At 35.8% G+C, this 14,904-nt stretch overlaps 2 protein-coding genes across 2 annotated transcripts in view; one reads left to right on the forward strand and one right to left on the reverse strand.

Annotated features, from left to right (window-relative positions):
• Positions 1-605: 605 nt before the first annotated feature.
• On the forward strand, positions 606-13,411 carry LOC134663838 (profilin). The gene is made up of 4 exons (XM_063520353.1): positions 606-830; positions 10,691-10,862; positions 11,942-12,041; positions 12,377-13,411. The coding sequence occupies exons 1-3, from the start codon at positions 720-722 to the stop codon at positions 12,037-12,039; spliced, it is 381 nt and encodes a 126-aa protein (XP_063376423.1). The 5' UTR covers positions 606-719; the 3' UTR covers positions 12,040-12,041; positions 12,377-13,411.
• A 64-nt stretch (positions 13,412-13,475) lies between these two features.
• Positions 13,476-14,904, reverse strand: part of LOC134663839 (uncharacterized) — a 193,814-nt gene continuing 192,385 nt past the window's right edge. The window contains exon 16 of the mRNA XM_063520354.1: positions 13,476-14,403. Within this exon, the coding sequence (XP_063376424.1) occupies positions 14,315-14,403 (89 nt within the window). The 3' untranslated portion in view covers positions 13,476-14,314. The remainder of the gene's footprint in view (positions 14,404-14,904) is intronic.

Here is a 14,904-nt window from a genome sequence, read left to right on the forward strand (position 1 = left end):
AGCATTTCAATTATGTATATGTTTAACGAAGATATTGAAGCTTCAATTAATAGCAATTTCGTTCCGCTGTGTAGCGTTTATCGATATATAACATGATTAAAATCGACTTTTCACATCCCTAAAAGAGCACACATACACGTTTTTACGCACACATACACAGGCTGGATGCATCGAAAAAGGCAACACTTGATTTGAAGTTTACCTTGTCAACAGTATAGTTGTCCTTTTTTGACAAATGGCATTTTAAAAGAGCGAGGAGAGAGAAATGATACTAGTTGCTGCGCCGTCAAATAGAACAATAAACGTAGGGGGCCTTGGTTTTAACTTTGCGATAACTACAATTGAGCTAATAATACTTACTCAAAAAAATAACAAATAATTTATTTGCACCAAAGTATCCATTTTATGTGATCATATAAATAATAAAATATTTTAAAATCATGTTTATCGTGAATAATTTCAATCGCTTTCTTACCGCTGGCTTTAAAATTTTCAATGACTTGAATGACATGAAAAAGAATTTTGCTTGTCTATGTCATATATTGAAATTGTCTATATGTTGGCAGCACTGAGATTACTTCCTGTTGTGTCTATGCTTACGCTGCCATTTTGAAACGGTAGTGCTTAGTGCTTTTTGTTCGTGTGGAGCGCTTGCTCGTTGCGAAGAGTTAATTGTGTAGTAGTCAAGTGCTGTAGGTTTAAATAATCGAACATTCAAAATGAGCTGGCAAGATTACGTCGATAAACAGTTAATGGCATCCAGATGTGTGACAAAAGCAGCAATTGCCGGTCACGATGGGAATCTGTGGGCAAAGTCGGATGGCTTCGAAGTAAGTTTCTGACAAAGTTACTACGTGTCAGTGATTTGCAGTTCAAGCTTTTGTTTTGTGATAATGTGGTTAGAAGTGCATAGAAAGTGATGAAAGTGCATCAAATGTATAGATAAGCAAATGGATAATGAATTTTGTCCGGCTGGTATGACAAGATGGCGACATGTGGTAGCCTATGGGAAATCCAAAAGTGAATTTAGTTATTGTAGGAAATATACTAACTTCTCTATGTATATATTAGCATAACGTCGCGTGACAAAATGCGATACATAATTAGGTCTTAAATTACGCCATAAGCACACAATTTCGAGCTTACAAGTTGCCGGCCGGCGCGTCAACAATTTCATTTTAGGCAACTTGTGGTTGCCTATACAAATTTAGTCGTGGGCAGGTATATTCTGAAATTCTTATTAATTTTAATGTCGAGATTACCTTATGATCATGTTCGATAGACAAACAGCATTGTTTTTCATATTATATTTCATCTCCCTAATTATTAACAATATTGTTCATGTATTTTTCATAGGTATAAACGAACAAAATGAATAAATACTCCCAAATATTCCCAATAAGACATGATCTGATAAGAAAAGTTCATGCATACATTACATGCCTATTGACCTATTATTAAACATTGAGAAACAAGACACTCTTTTAGCTTAATAGAGCTTATTATAATAATTCAAATTTACAAATGTGTAGGGCTTATTAGCAATCTATTTAAATTTAAACAATTATTAGACAACCTGTCTAATAATATAATAAAGAACAGAAGTAACTAGATTATGGAGAATGCCTGCCACAGTTATCCCGATAGTAATATGAAATACAAAATATATTGGGGAAACCGATGCTCTTCTTCCCTGAGTGTCTCAGGGCAGGACATCGATAAAATACTGACTTTTAAAGTCGAGAAAAGAAAAATTTCTAATATTATATAATATAATATATATTGTATTATTAGGTAGGTTATTGATAATATATATTAGTCTCGACCAACACCTAGAGAGACTCTCGCTAGGTGGTTGGATCAAGGGTCAGATGCAGAAGGCGGTAATTTTGGACACGGCGCGTATAGTACGTCGATTCCTCACTCTGCGGCCCTGATCACCGGCAGCTTGGGCCCTGCCCCGCTGCCGGCGGCACCCTAGGTTAGGTTTTTTATAATGTGTTTATAATTTGTTTTTTTTATTGTTTTGTAAGTGTTTTTATATTTTACTTTTATATTCATATTATAATTAACCTAACTTAAGAAGAAAAATAAATAAAGAATGTAATATATATTATATTATTTGACAGGTTGTACAAGTATCTAATATCCAATGTTAATCAAATGTATGGTCTTAAATATACCCGCTGAACACTTCTTCCTTGTGTTATCCCGGCATTTTGCCACAGCTCTTGTAGCCTGGGGTCCGCTTGACAAAAAATACAACTAAACTGTAACAAAGGTAAAAATAAGTAGATAATATACCTGTTTAAGGCTTTAAACAACAAATATCTCAATTAAAGTTCACAAAATGAAGTAAGAGGTAGATCAAGTGAAAATAATATCTGTGATCTGAACAATAAGATTGATAAATAATTTTACCTGTCTATATAAATATATAGACCGTCATATATTATCGTCTGTAGCTATCTAATCTATCTATCATACTTTTAAAATTAATGTGGGATCTTTATAGGTAATTAGGTGTCTTTATTTCTTTTAAATTCGCACGCCGTGCGAGTGTTGACCGGCCATGAACTCGTAATTTCGACGTCCCGCCCTGCTCGCCATGTGCTCGCAAGTCTCGCTTCCCGGGGGTGGGAAAAAATGGGCGACGTCGACAAGCCATCTTTCATACATTGTATCTAGGTAGGATGGAATAAACTAGAGTGATAGAATAACTAAATAGTGTAAACAATTAACCATCAATATATGAATTTTGTAGGTTACCTAATAATTAAAATGAATATAAATATATGATAATTATTCATATTACTATAAAAACACCATCTAAGTTTATATCATAGTCAGACATAGAATTTTTGTGGCATAAACAAGTGTGAGAAAATGAAACATCAATAAATCTGTTATTGATAAGTCTGTGACAGATAAATAATTAAAAGATCTAACGTCTACTTGCTAAACTGTAGTATACATTGCCAAAAGAAAAGAAAACTAACAAAATATGCAAGAAGATATTGAATGTGTTGTGTACTTGTTATTATACAGTGTACAGTGTAGTGTTATAAATTTAATATCTATGATAAATTTAAGGTAACGTCATTTTGCCACAATCACTTCTATTTCTGATCATAGTAATATATACTGACAAGCAATGAATAGCCTAAACCATTGAAGGTAGGACCGTGAAATTTAGAACATAACAATCTTGAATTATTTGAAAGATCAAATAAGGAAGACTATTTAGAAATGTAACCCTATGGTCAATGAAAATTGAGTTGAAACTTGAATGATTTTTACATGGACGAAGTCGTAGGCAGGCGGAGAATAGGTTAGGTCATAAACTAGGCAATTCTGTACTTATTGCGTACCTTTTTTTGAAATTGATATTATTGTTATAACGGAACTCCTTTTAGTATGAAAACCTATAAGAAACGAAGCTACCAAACTGTATGTCGTTGATCGAACTCCGACTCGTCATATTATTTGATATTTACCGGTTTTCAGTTAAGGAAAACGTCGTAAATAAAATGGACTAATTCCATAAGGCCGAGTTTCACACACGATTTGGAAGGTCAGTTGCAAATACATAGGTAACATTTTTATAAACCAGTGTGAGCCAATTCCACGGATTCTGTTGCGGTAACAGTAGGTATATATCTAAAATAGGTAGCTATCTACTGAGATATAGTGTCTACTGAACTATCTATATCAGTAATACCTACTTGCAAATCGTAATTTTAACCCCTTTTACTCTTAGTCACGAATTTCACATTTGTGAAATTTTAATCTACGTATTGCTTTAAACCCTGAGGTTTAAGCACGCAGTGAGTGTCATTATTTTATGGGCGATTTTGACACTCCCAGTCCCTAAAATTGCTAGTAAGAAAATGACTGAACGATGATTAGTTTTAAAATTAGAATGACCTACATTTTGATTTTGTAAGTCCCATCCGTGGGTCTCAAGGTTGAATGTCTATTTTAACGTAATATAAGTAGGATTTTAATACTGTAGGACCGCTAGAGGGTAACTAAAGAATCATGAAACGTCTCTGAAACAGTCAATAGAGTCTTCTGTTTATTATTTGCTCCAAATGTAATAGAGCAGAACAGTTAGGTGTGCAGGTACCTAGGTACTCTATTTATCTAACTAACATTGTAATTATGTACCTGTCTGTAGCCTTCTGCATAGGTACAGTACCGGTCAAAAGTTTAAGTTCACTCTGTAAATTCGGTTAAATGAAGCTATAACACAATGTACTAATAAAAGTATTTAATAATCTTTTATTACATAATAAATTAAAGGTAATTCTCTAATTTAAAACCACAATTAAATAAAAAAGATCAGTTTTTGCCAACTTTAGACTCTTCAAAATATCCGCCTTTTGCTTTCAATGCTGCCATACACACTTTCGGCATTCGCGTAATTAGTTTTTGCAGTGTTGATGTCGAAATTTTATTCCAACAAATGTATAGGTATTCCCAAAGCTGTTCTTTATTAGTTGGCCGCATTTTTCTCACACTCCTGTCCAATTCATCCCATAACAACTCAATCGGATTGAGGTCGGGCGATTGAGGAGGCCAATCCATATATTTTAATTATTTTTGGTTCTCTTTGGATGAAATGTAGTTTTTGCACAACTTCGACGTATGCTTGGGATCGTTGTCTTGTTGGAAAACAAAACCTCTGCCTACAATCCGTTTTCCAGATGGAAAAGCGTGACGTTGCAAAATGTTATGATACATTTTCTTATCCATTATGCCATTGACTCTCACGAGATCACCAACTTTATCACCCGCAAAGCATCCCCAGACCATAACTGATCCTCCACCGTGCTTCACTGTTGGCATCACGCATTGCTTTATCATTCGTTCGCCTACTTGTCGTCGAACATATTGACGACGTCTCCCTCCAAAAATTTCAAACTTCGATTCGTCAGAAAATAAAACTTTAGACCACTGTTCAGACGTCCAGTTTTTGTGTTTCTGGGCCCATTTCAACCTCTTAACTTTATTCTGACTACGTAACAAGGGTTTTTTGGCAGCAATACGACCTTTTAGACCATAGTTTCGCAGACGCCGTTGCACTGTCGAAACCGATACTCGCTGTTCTCGGGTGGCGTTGAGTTCTTCGCAAATTTCTGGAGCAGTTAGAGTACGTTGGCGTTTGCTCTGCACGCAAATAAATTGGTCTTCGCTTTTAGACGTGACTTTTGGCCTACCTGATCGAGATCGACTGCAATTAAGACCGGTTTTTTGTTTTCGTTTCAAAGTACTCACGACAGCGGTTTGAGAAACCTTCATTTTTTCAGCGATTTTCCGCGTCGTGTAGCCCTCATTTGACAGAGTTACAATAACAGCACGAGTTTCGACACTAAAATCGGCTTTGCGACCCATTTTAAATGATTTCTAACTTCACGAAATCTCATAGGAAATACGGAACAAAAATATTAAATGGATCAAATTTTCCGAATAACATAAAACGATTCCTCCAAGAGGTATTTTTATTGTTATTTGGTAGTCGTGGAAACAATTAAACGTTTGAAATTCAAAACATATTCTATATTTGAGCATAATTACATATGATAACCTTATTTCGCAGAGTGAACTTAAACTTTTGACCGGTACTGTACTTTAGGTACTCAAGTTTTCATACTTAATAATTTTATCAGTAATAGATGTACAAACTACCTAACCAAAATCTTATTACGTTATTTAAATTATAAACTTGTATTACGTTACCAAAGTTGGATACGTAATTTCTAAAAAAAAAACTAAATAATACATAAATGTAGGTAACATTATAAACACCTAACATAACACATACAAATTGATTGCACAAAAATGTGTATCAATATAATATAGTTTTATAGTTGAGGACCTTTTTTAGGGTTCCGTACCTCAAAAGGAAAAAACGGAACCCTTATAGGATCACTCGTGCGTCTGTCTGTCCGTCCGTCTGTCACAGCCAATTTGCTCCGAAACTACTGGACCAATTTAGTTGAAATTTGGTACACATATGTAAGTCCGTGACCCAAAGACGGATATGTAACTTCAACAAATGAATTTTAAATATAGGGGCTACTTTTGGGGGGTAAACCATAAAATTAAAAATCAAAGTTTTGCAAACTATATCGTGTTACATATCAAACGAAAGAGCTCATTGTGAGAATCTCAAATATATTTTTTTTATAAATTTACGATAAAAATTCTAGAAGTTATTCAAGAAAATAGACAAAAAATGACCATCCCCCCCCCCTCTATCTCCGAAACTACTAAGTCTAAAACTCTGAAAAAAATACACAAAATAGTCCTTTTCCTAAAGATGACAGGAAAACCTATTAGAAATCTAGAGTCAAGCGTGAGTCGGATTTAAGAACAAAAAAGCGGTTTAGGTTTTTTAGGGACACAGCCGCAATGGTTTAAGTGAAACGTGATGTATTAGAGTTCTAGACAGCTATTGCGAAGGCCCTAGGCCGAAATCCGCATAAGGCCGAAGACCCGAAGCGTCCCGAAGAGACGTGCCTTTAGCTTCAAGTGTGAGTCGGACTTAAGATAAAAAATGCGACTAAGCTGTATCTGGCACACAGCCGCAATGTTACTTGTAGTACTGATTGATTAGGTTACTAGGTATTGTCACGTGTTTTAAAAAGCACTATACATGGTGGCCAAAAAATAAACTAAGTGTATTTCCGTTGCCGACGTGCAACCCCAAAATCGCAAAGAAAAATTTGGCTGTTTCATACGTTTTGACTGGTCCGTTTTTTATGGGAGGATACATTTCTTTTCGCGATTTCGGGTCCCATAGTAAATGTTGCTCAATAGGTAGGTATAATCCCAATACCTCCCTGGTTACGGGAATGTACTTATTTTTTGGCCACCCTGTAGGTATTATCTCTCTTCGGCCTTCGCTTTTAAAACACTTGCGGAAGTTGTAGGAAGCGCGACCCATTGGACGCTCCGAGTTTCAGCCCTACGTGGAGCTCGGTCTTCAGTCTTCGCATTTAGACACTTGTACTATTGGTCGGCATTTAATTTCCTATCTAGAAGCTACTTTGCATATTTGCAGAGATATAAGCCACCACGCCAGAAAACTTCATGTTACATGTGTTGAAAACTTGATTGACTCATTCGGGTTTTTCAAGGCGTTTCACTCACGTCACGTTACACGTACAAAAATTTTTTTTGAAAATTGTGTGATGTACGGAACCCTTGAAACGCGAATCCGACTCGCACTTGACCAGTTTTTTATAATGAATAGTTGTTTAACAACAAAATTCCATTTAAAAACAAGTGTCAATTTCTAATTTTAATGTATTCACTGCCAACGTTTTCGTAGCGCTGCGCTCGTAGCCCAATCCCAGCGTTTTCCCTCTTTGTATAGGAAAGCGACTACGAACAGAGAGCCCGCCGAGCGGGCTCCGGCACTCAATGTGTTAAGAGTTAAAGACGAATACTTGTAGCTTTAGCCTTTTCCCTAAACTACCTGTTGATTGACTGAGAGCTTTACGACTTCCAACTCTTCCAAGTCAATGTTACAAACTATTAGTACCACTTAAACTACCCCACCAACCCAGGGTCAACCGGTTAAACCTGGACTGACCTGGAGTTACCATGGTTATTTACCAGTAGGGACTAGGTCAATCTGTGTCAGATTGTCACCAAATGCCTGTTTGTTATTTAATGTTTTTTCGAATTTGGACGATGTCATCTGTTTATTTCTAACTTCATATCATTCCTTATTCGTTATTGTACTTTGGTCAAAGTCTGTAACTTGTCTCTCTTATTTACTTTGTCATATTCGTTTTCCGTCACGGTCATCATTTCGTCACGTCATCGTTTCGTCCCTATTTGCCCTAATTTGCAATTCGTCTCGGTTTTTTTTTTGGGCATAGGTATTTGCTACTCGTCCCGTTCGTGGTCGTACACTTTTGGGTGAACGTCGTCATTGTCTTAGTTTTAGACGTTTTCAAGGAATGTTATGTAGTAGCCTAAATAAATTGTTAAATATGTATTGAAGATATTTGCAAAAGGTTAATAATACCTATCTCAAGTTTGATATGAAACAGTAGTGAAAAAATTGTGATTGTAACGAAAAACGTACTTGCGAACTCAGAACGCGATCAAAAATAAAAGAAATTGTTGCAGAACCGAAGTTCTGGAACCGAACTTTAAATAGTTTTCGCCGCAAAAACAGGTAAATGAGATAAAAAAAAACAAAGACGAATGACTAAAGAAGACCATGACGAATAAGACATTAGTGAGACTACATAGTTATAGAATATGACGAAAGAGCGAACAAGACTAGTAAAGAATTTTTTTTACTCCCAGATACTGAAATTACATCTGCCTGTTGGTATTTATTTCTTACACATTAAAACTGAAACGGCAAGGTTGTGCTCGTGGTTATTTAATTATTTTATGCGTACATGTAATTGTTTGGTAATGGCAAAGTCTCTTACAAAATATTTAAGTATGAAGCGCTTACCATTTCATTAAGGTTCTTTACATTCTGCGACTGTTTTCCATTATAAGCCAGACCAGTTATAACATAACAGGTATTTAAAATAGGAAAAGGTAACACTGACTCGTAAATTAATTTGATTTATGGGCACACTTTTGTTTATTTGAATCTTACCTCTATGCAGTCTCATTTGGGGAATACAGAAAGAAGTATTTCGTTTTGTACTACTAATATTATAAATGCGAAAGTAACTCTGTCTATCTGTCTGTTACCTTTGAACCGATTCAGATGAAAGATAGTTTGAGGCCCGGGAAAGGACATAGGATAGTTTTTATTAAACATCATCATCAGAAGCTAGTTGTTTATAAACTCGCACCATCTAGTCTGTCACCTGTTACCTTTCATCTGTTTGATATCAAGACTTTAGCGAACCTTCAGTACATTAGTTTGTAAAACTACCACCAATGAATGTTTAAGACATTCTTTCAGACTGAATGTCTTTAAGCCATTCATACTCTTAATCCTTTGGAACATCGAATGCATTATGTATAAAGTAGAAAGTCGTAATTTTGTTGTAATATAGAAGTCATTATGTAACATACCGCATACGCGAATGCGCAATGACCTCTAACATGTCCGTTGATTTGGCCTTGAAATACACACAATGACATTTAAAAAAAGTGTTATATCGCGGCCGGGAAGGTTGCTGCTGGTTCCACCAAATAGCCAAAAGGGAGACCTAATAGACCAGGTCGGCTCTATCTCTATTACCTATCACTAAAACGCTTTTTACCCCCGACTGGACGGAGACTGTAGTTATACACAGTGAAAAAGGCCTTTTCGTCTGCGACGCTGCCACTATGGGAATTGGTTTATACTGCTTACCGTAATTCAAGACAAAAAAAAGGAAGAAAATTTTGCCACTTTTTACTGGCGCGTCTTGTATTTATGTAAAACTAAGTAAATAAAAGTACTTTTTTAAATCGTAGGAGTAAAATTATTAATGAATAAATTATCTTAGCGTGATTATTTATCAAAAGGAATTTACTATTTTACAAACAAATTATTGCAGTCGCTACATTTTCTTTTTTTTTGGTCTTGAATTACGTTTTGCAGTATAGTTAGACATACCTGATAGACATGAAATATTTCAAGGAAACTCGCAAAATCTATCTGTATAAAAACTTAGTGTTAATGTTTGTTTTTTTTTCACCAAGGTGTGAAATAACGTGACGTGATACGTGTCGTGTCCAGAAACCACACATTTTTCACCCTCGAATATGCAAAAGTGACAGATGAAAATATGTATACGAATTTTTGATTTATGTTTGCGGTAGCCCAAAAAAGCTGCTCTTTAGCCGAAGTATCTTTAAATCTTCTAAGACGTTGTTTTGGTCGGCATAGATAAGTTTGCGGTCCAGCCAGACAGACTAGACTGTACTGTATTAAGGCTGACGGCAAAATCTAGGAAATATCGGCCATGCTATTTTGAGGATTTGCATTAATACCTACGCGAATAAAGAAAGATAAAAATTATTATGATCATGAAAATTATATAAATATACGTAGTAATAATAAAAATAAAGTTCTTTATTTAGATAACCTGGATCCACAGTATATTGTTAGTTACATGTTTTATGTTTTACATATAATAAGGTTAGTAGGTTTATAGGTTTTATCCGCAGTACTAGAATATAGCCGCATGGTAATTTGAAGTTTATTAACGCTACAATGTATTAACTTCACATAAAATAACTTACTATATGTTACAGCGCGGACAATAGTAGTTTGTGTTACAAGGGATCAAAATGATGTATTTCCGTCAAGGGCGTACATTAAATCCTGAATGAATCATTACGCTCGGGTCCCGAGCGTAATGAGGAATTCAAGTGTTGACTAACGCCCAAGACGAAATAATTTTGACACCGTGTGACATATACTGCTTTTCACATCGATTATGAGAAAAAAAAAAAATTTAGTGTTGACACAATCTGATGCTTAAACAGATTATTTAAGCTAAAAAAATAATGTGCAAAATGTAAAAATAGTGTACCAGAACAGAAAAGTATTAATTCTCTCCTAGCAGGGAAGAAAAGTGCCACTTTGATCCCTCCTAGCAGGGAAGAAAAAGCTCTTTTCCGAATAGGAGGTGTGAAAAATTCATAGTCTCCATTCCTTATTAGCTTCGCAAGCAGTCATTTAATGTAATTCTATCTGTTGTCGTAGATATCAAAAGATGAAGTCGCAAAGATAGTGGCTGGTTTTGAAAACGAATCGCTCCTCACAAGTGGAGGCGTGACGATAGCGGGCACGCGGTACATCTACCTCAGTGGCTCAGACCGCATCATACGCGCAAAGCTCGGCAAGGTCGGCGTGCACTGCATGAAGACACAGCAAGGTGAGTCTACATTTCCTATGTTGTACACTGGAACTAACAACCTTTTATCTACGACTAGCATTCCGAACCAAGTAATAAGATACAGACAGAATTAACTGTCGTTATTAAATATGCTCGAACAAATAGAAAATACTCTCCATTTAAGCTTTCTGAATCTGGATATGATATTTTTTACGTACTAGTTGACGGAGTCCACACGCGAAGCTAAAATATAATATTTTGGTATATGTATTACGATAAAGATATCGTAATATATAAGATAAGATAATATTTATTAATTTAAAACTAATGCTAATTTGAGTGATACAGTGGTAATTATACAATTTATACTTAAATACTAGTTAATTCATGGATTCAATTATAGCAAGGCATTTTAAGATTATTCCTGGCTTTTGAATCATATGATAATAGGAACTGGAACTTTAAAGGCCGAGCCACACCGGCTTGCGTGTGCGTGATGTGCGCGTGTGCGTGCGCTAAAATGTTGGAGCCGCACACGCACACGTCACGCAAGCGGTGTGCCGTCTCATATAAGGATCTGTATACCACAACGCCGCACGCGCACGCAGCCGGTGTGCACAGGCCTTAAGCTAGCAAACCCCGTTGTTTGTAAGATAATTGAGTGCCTTTTTGAACTGCGAAATAAAAAGCGCGATGAACGATTCGTGCGACAAACTGCTATTGCGATTAACTGCTGGTCAACAGAATAGCTCCGCGACCAAGTTTTGTTCGAAATATCGGAATCGCGATAATTGCTTGGTCGACAAATCGGGTTTGCGATGACCGTTTGTTCGAAAAATTGGTATCGCGATAAACTGTTGCACGACATACCACTTGAACAACACATCACTAGTGACAAGCTGGCAAGTCATAGATCAAATGCTCCTACGAACAATCTACAGTTTTTATTCCTCTCTACGTAAGGAGCCATACAATATGAACGGTCTGTTCAAGTCATCGACCATAATTCATACATAAATTAGAACCAAAATGACGTCCTCTTAGTTTGACCTGCACCGGCGTATTTTGCAGCGTCGTGCGCCGTGCGCACTTTTTCTGAACTCAAATGTTTGTTCCAGCCGTCGTCATCTCTCTGTACGAAGAACCCATTCAACCCCAGCAAGCCGCGTCTGTAGTGGAGAAGTTAGGAGACTATTTAATTACCTGTGGTTATTAGAGGTGAGTTTAGCCGTTACTACAGCAATCATATTGCGTTGAGCTAGTTTGTTTTTGACATGGATTATTTTAGATCTGTTTTTTTTATTTTAAGCCATGTGGTTCTAATGTCCTCATCTACCACACAATGTTATTTATAAATTTTGCTACAACGTTTCGCAGATATAAACGAACTGGCCGTTTTAAGTATCTACATGTAATATCGGCACAATATAATGTTAGGCTACACTCTTACCATGCCTATTAAATATATGAAGGGAAATCTTCAACTGCACACAGTTCAGGTATATTAATTAACCCGTCCAGGTTTATCACAGACTTCTTTTTTCCTCTTTCAGATCGAAGCGCGCCCGTGATCTAAGAATACTATAAGATTAATATTTTTTCCACAGGGAAATAAGTAACTGCATTTTGTATATTCTATAAAGTGATAAGGACCGTTCATTTGTTTTGATATTTGATAAATTATGGCGCCATCGTGTCGGATGCGTGTAGTAACTGTGTACAGATACAATTACTTTGCGGATTCTGGATCATTTTTTACACGCTCACCGCTCCCACAATGTAATTGTTACTGTAAAATGGTTTAAAGTTTTGTATTTTAAAAATGTTTGCTTTTGACGACCATTGTAGCGAGGCGTGTTTTCGCTTTAGCAATCAGGTCCCAAGGCATGATGTATAGAGATTTTTTTAGGGGTTTTTCTCTTCAAGCATCTCAGTCAGTTCATGTTATCAATCGTAGTAGTTGTCGAATCAATGTGACTTAAAAATTGTATGTAACCAGGCTTATCACTTATCACTCGTCGATATAGCAGGACTATAGTGCAGATCGATGCTTGATGAGAAATTCCAAGTTTAATACCACGTAATGAAATTACTGTAACAATATACAAAATATATATATAATTACAAATATGCATTCGTGTAAGGGCTTGTTACAAATTGAAAGACACTGTAACCCAAGTAAAGTATTACGATTATATTTGAAAATCTCTAGTCCCACTGGAACCATCGTGAGAGTATTCGGTTAGTGAGGCGGAGGAGCGGCCCCGTGCGCCGCGGCCCGCGGGCGTGCCTGCTGCGTGAGGGCCACGGGGCCGAAGCGCCCGCGATTGCTAAATTTATGCTATGCTTCCTTTTTTAATCATGCCGCATTTATAACTTGTGTAGAGAATAAACTGCAAATATTTGTTTTACTTACTCTTAGCTGCAGAAACTAGAAGCGCTCAATTACCCTGTATCCTCCAACAAGGCTTGCAGTAAACGAAGGGTGCATATTGTTTAATATTTGATATTACTACTATAGCTTTGTACATTGTTTCTGATAAGCGATGGGAACTGTGTCTATCTAATAATAAATGATTTGTATTATACCATATGTTTCTTTGACCACACCGAATAGAATCCTGTAGGGAAGAGAGAAATTAAACAACAGACTGAAATGCTAATGAACATAATTTATTTTTCTTTTGACAAAATCTACAATATTAAGAATTAAGTACATGAATACAAGGATTGGTATAAAATGTAAACTTGTATCAATAGCTTATTAACTGATCTTGGTTCTTTACACACACGAGAATCATTCATAAGTTCTAAACCTACAAAATAGCCAAATTAAAATTATCAATAACAATTTTCACGATACCTTTTTATTGACAAGTTCTAATAGTTCTATGGTAATTGGAACATTTGGACAACTCCATGAATTTTTGTAATCGTAATGAAAGTCTGGTTTGTTATGTATGTACTTAATCATTCTATGTGATATATCTACATTTCTACAATCCTATATACCAATTGCTGGTTGTAAAAATAAGGATACAATACATATTCTATTAACTTAGAAATAAATTATGAGTTATTTTACAATATGTATTAATTGATTAATAACGAGCGCTATACATGTGGCTTTGTTTATAATTGTTATATAAACGTCACAATCAACACTTCAGTAGGCATACACTCTGAAAATGTTCTCTCGGAAGTTCCCTGAATTCCACAGTCAGGCTTTGTATATTCATTAAGTCATCTATTTGTTTCTATTACAAACTAAGCTTAGCAAATACTTCACTAAAACTTATTGAATTGATTGAACATGTTTATAGCTTGTGCAGGGGTTTAGTAAGTAGGTATTATTTATTTAATGTTAACATTATCATATCAATAACAGTTTTCTCGTTTCGTTTCTGTATAAATGAAACTTAACAGATTGCCTAACGTTTAACGTTGCCCGCATGCATTCTTTATTAAATTGTCGTCGCGGGTTGATTGCTTCACGGATGCTCTAAAGAATAGTGACGAGATTTCTTCCAAAAGCTTCTGAAGAATCCTTTGCGTTGCTTCTGGCCTGGATGATCATCACCTGGTAACAAAATGTGGTTGATTAGGCACGAGTTTAAATGCAATACATTAACGTTATTAGATAGGTAACATCTTTAATATGGGCTTTTTCTGTGAAAATGTGTAGACAGCTGCAACCTGATAGGACCACTTTTATAAGACCTCTCTCATCGAATGATGGTCCCTATGGCAGTTATTCAAATCTCTATTCGATGGGCTTAAAGGCCTTAATTTAAAATTGTTGTAATGTCACGCCTATTTTTATTAGCATCTAACAAAGCGTAAAAGAAAAAAATATTCCAGCTGTTTATACGTGGTCATGATTTGGTGGTAACCGCTAGGAATAGCCTTAAAATGTCTAATTTTGAAAGACTATTTTAAGGCTCTGGTAAAATTATAACCTGACAATTTCTACCATTTAATTTTTTTTTAACGGTAGGGGTCGTTACTCTGATCTATTGAAATTAAATTTAGTACGGTCCGAATAAATAATGATAACTGTTTCCGACAAAATCCCGCCCAC

This window comes from Cydia fagiglandana, chromosome 4, assembly GCF_963556715.1.
Source record: "Cydia fagiglandana chromosome 4, ilCydFagi1.1, whole genome shotgun sequence".
Taxonomy (NCBI): domain Eukaryota; kingdom Metazoa; phylum Arthropoda; class Insecta; order Lepidoptera; family Tortricidae; genus Cydia; species Cydia fagiglandana.

What these genes read in the sequence shown, in the direction of transcription:
- LOC134663838 (XM_063520353.1), top strand. Translation starts at nt 720, where the DNA reads ATGAGCTGGCAAGATTACGTCGATAAACAGTTAATGGCATCCAGATGT. An exon ending in CAAAGTCGGATGGCTTCGAA is followed by an intron (nt 831 to 10,690) that starts GTAAGTTTCTGA and finishes CTGTTGTCGTAG; the next exon opens with ATATCAAAAGATGAAGTCGC. An exon ending in CTGCATGAAGACACAGCAAG is followed by an intron (nt 10,863 to 11,941) that starts GTGAGTCTACAT and finishes TGTTTGTTCCAG; the next exon opens with CCGTCGTCATCTCTCTGTAC.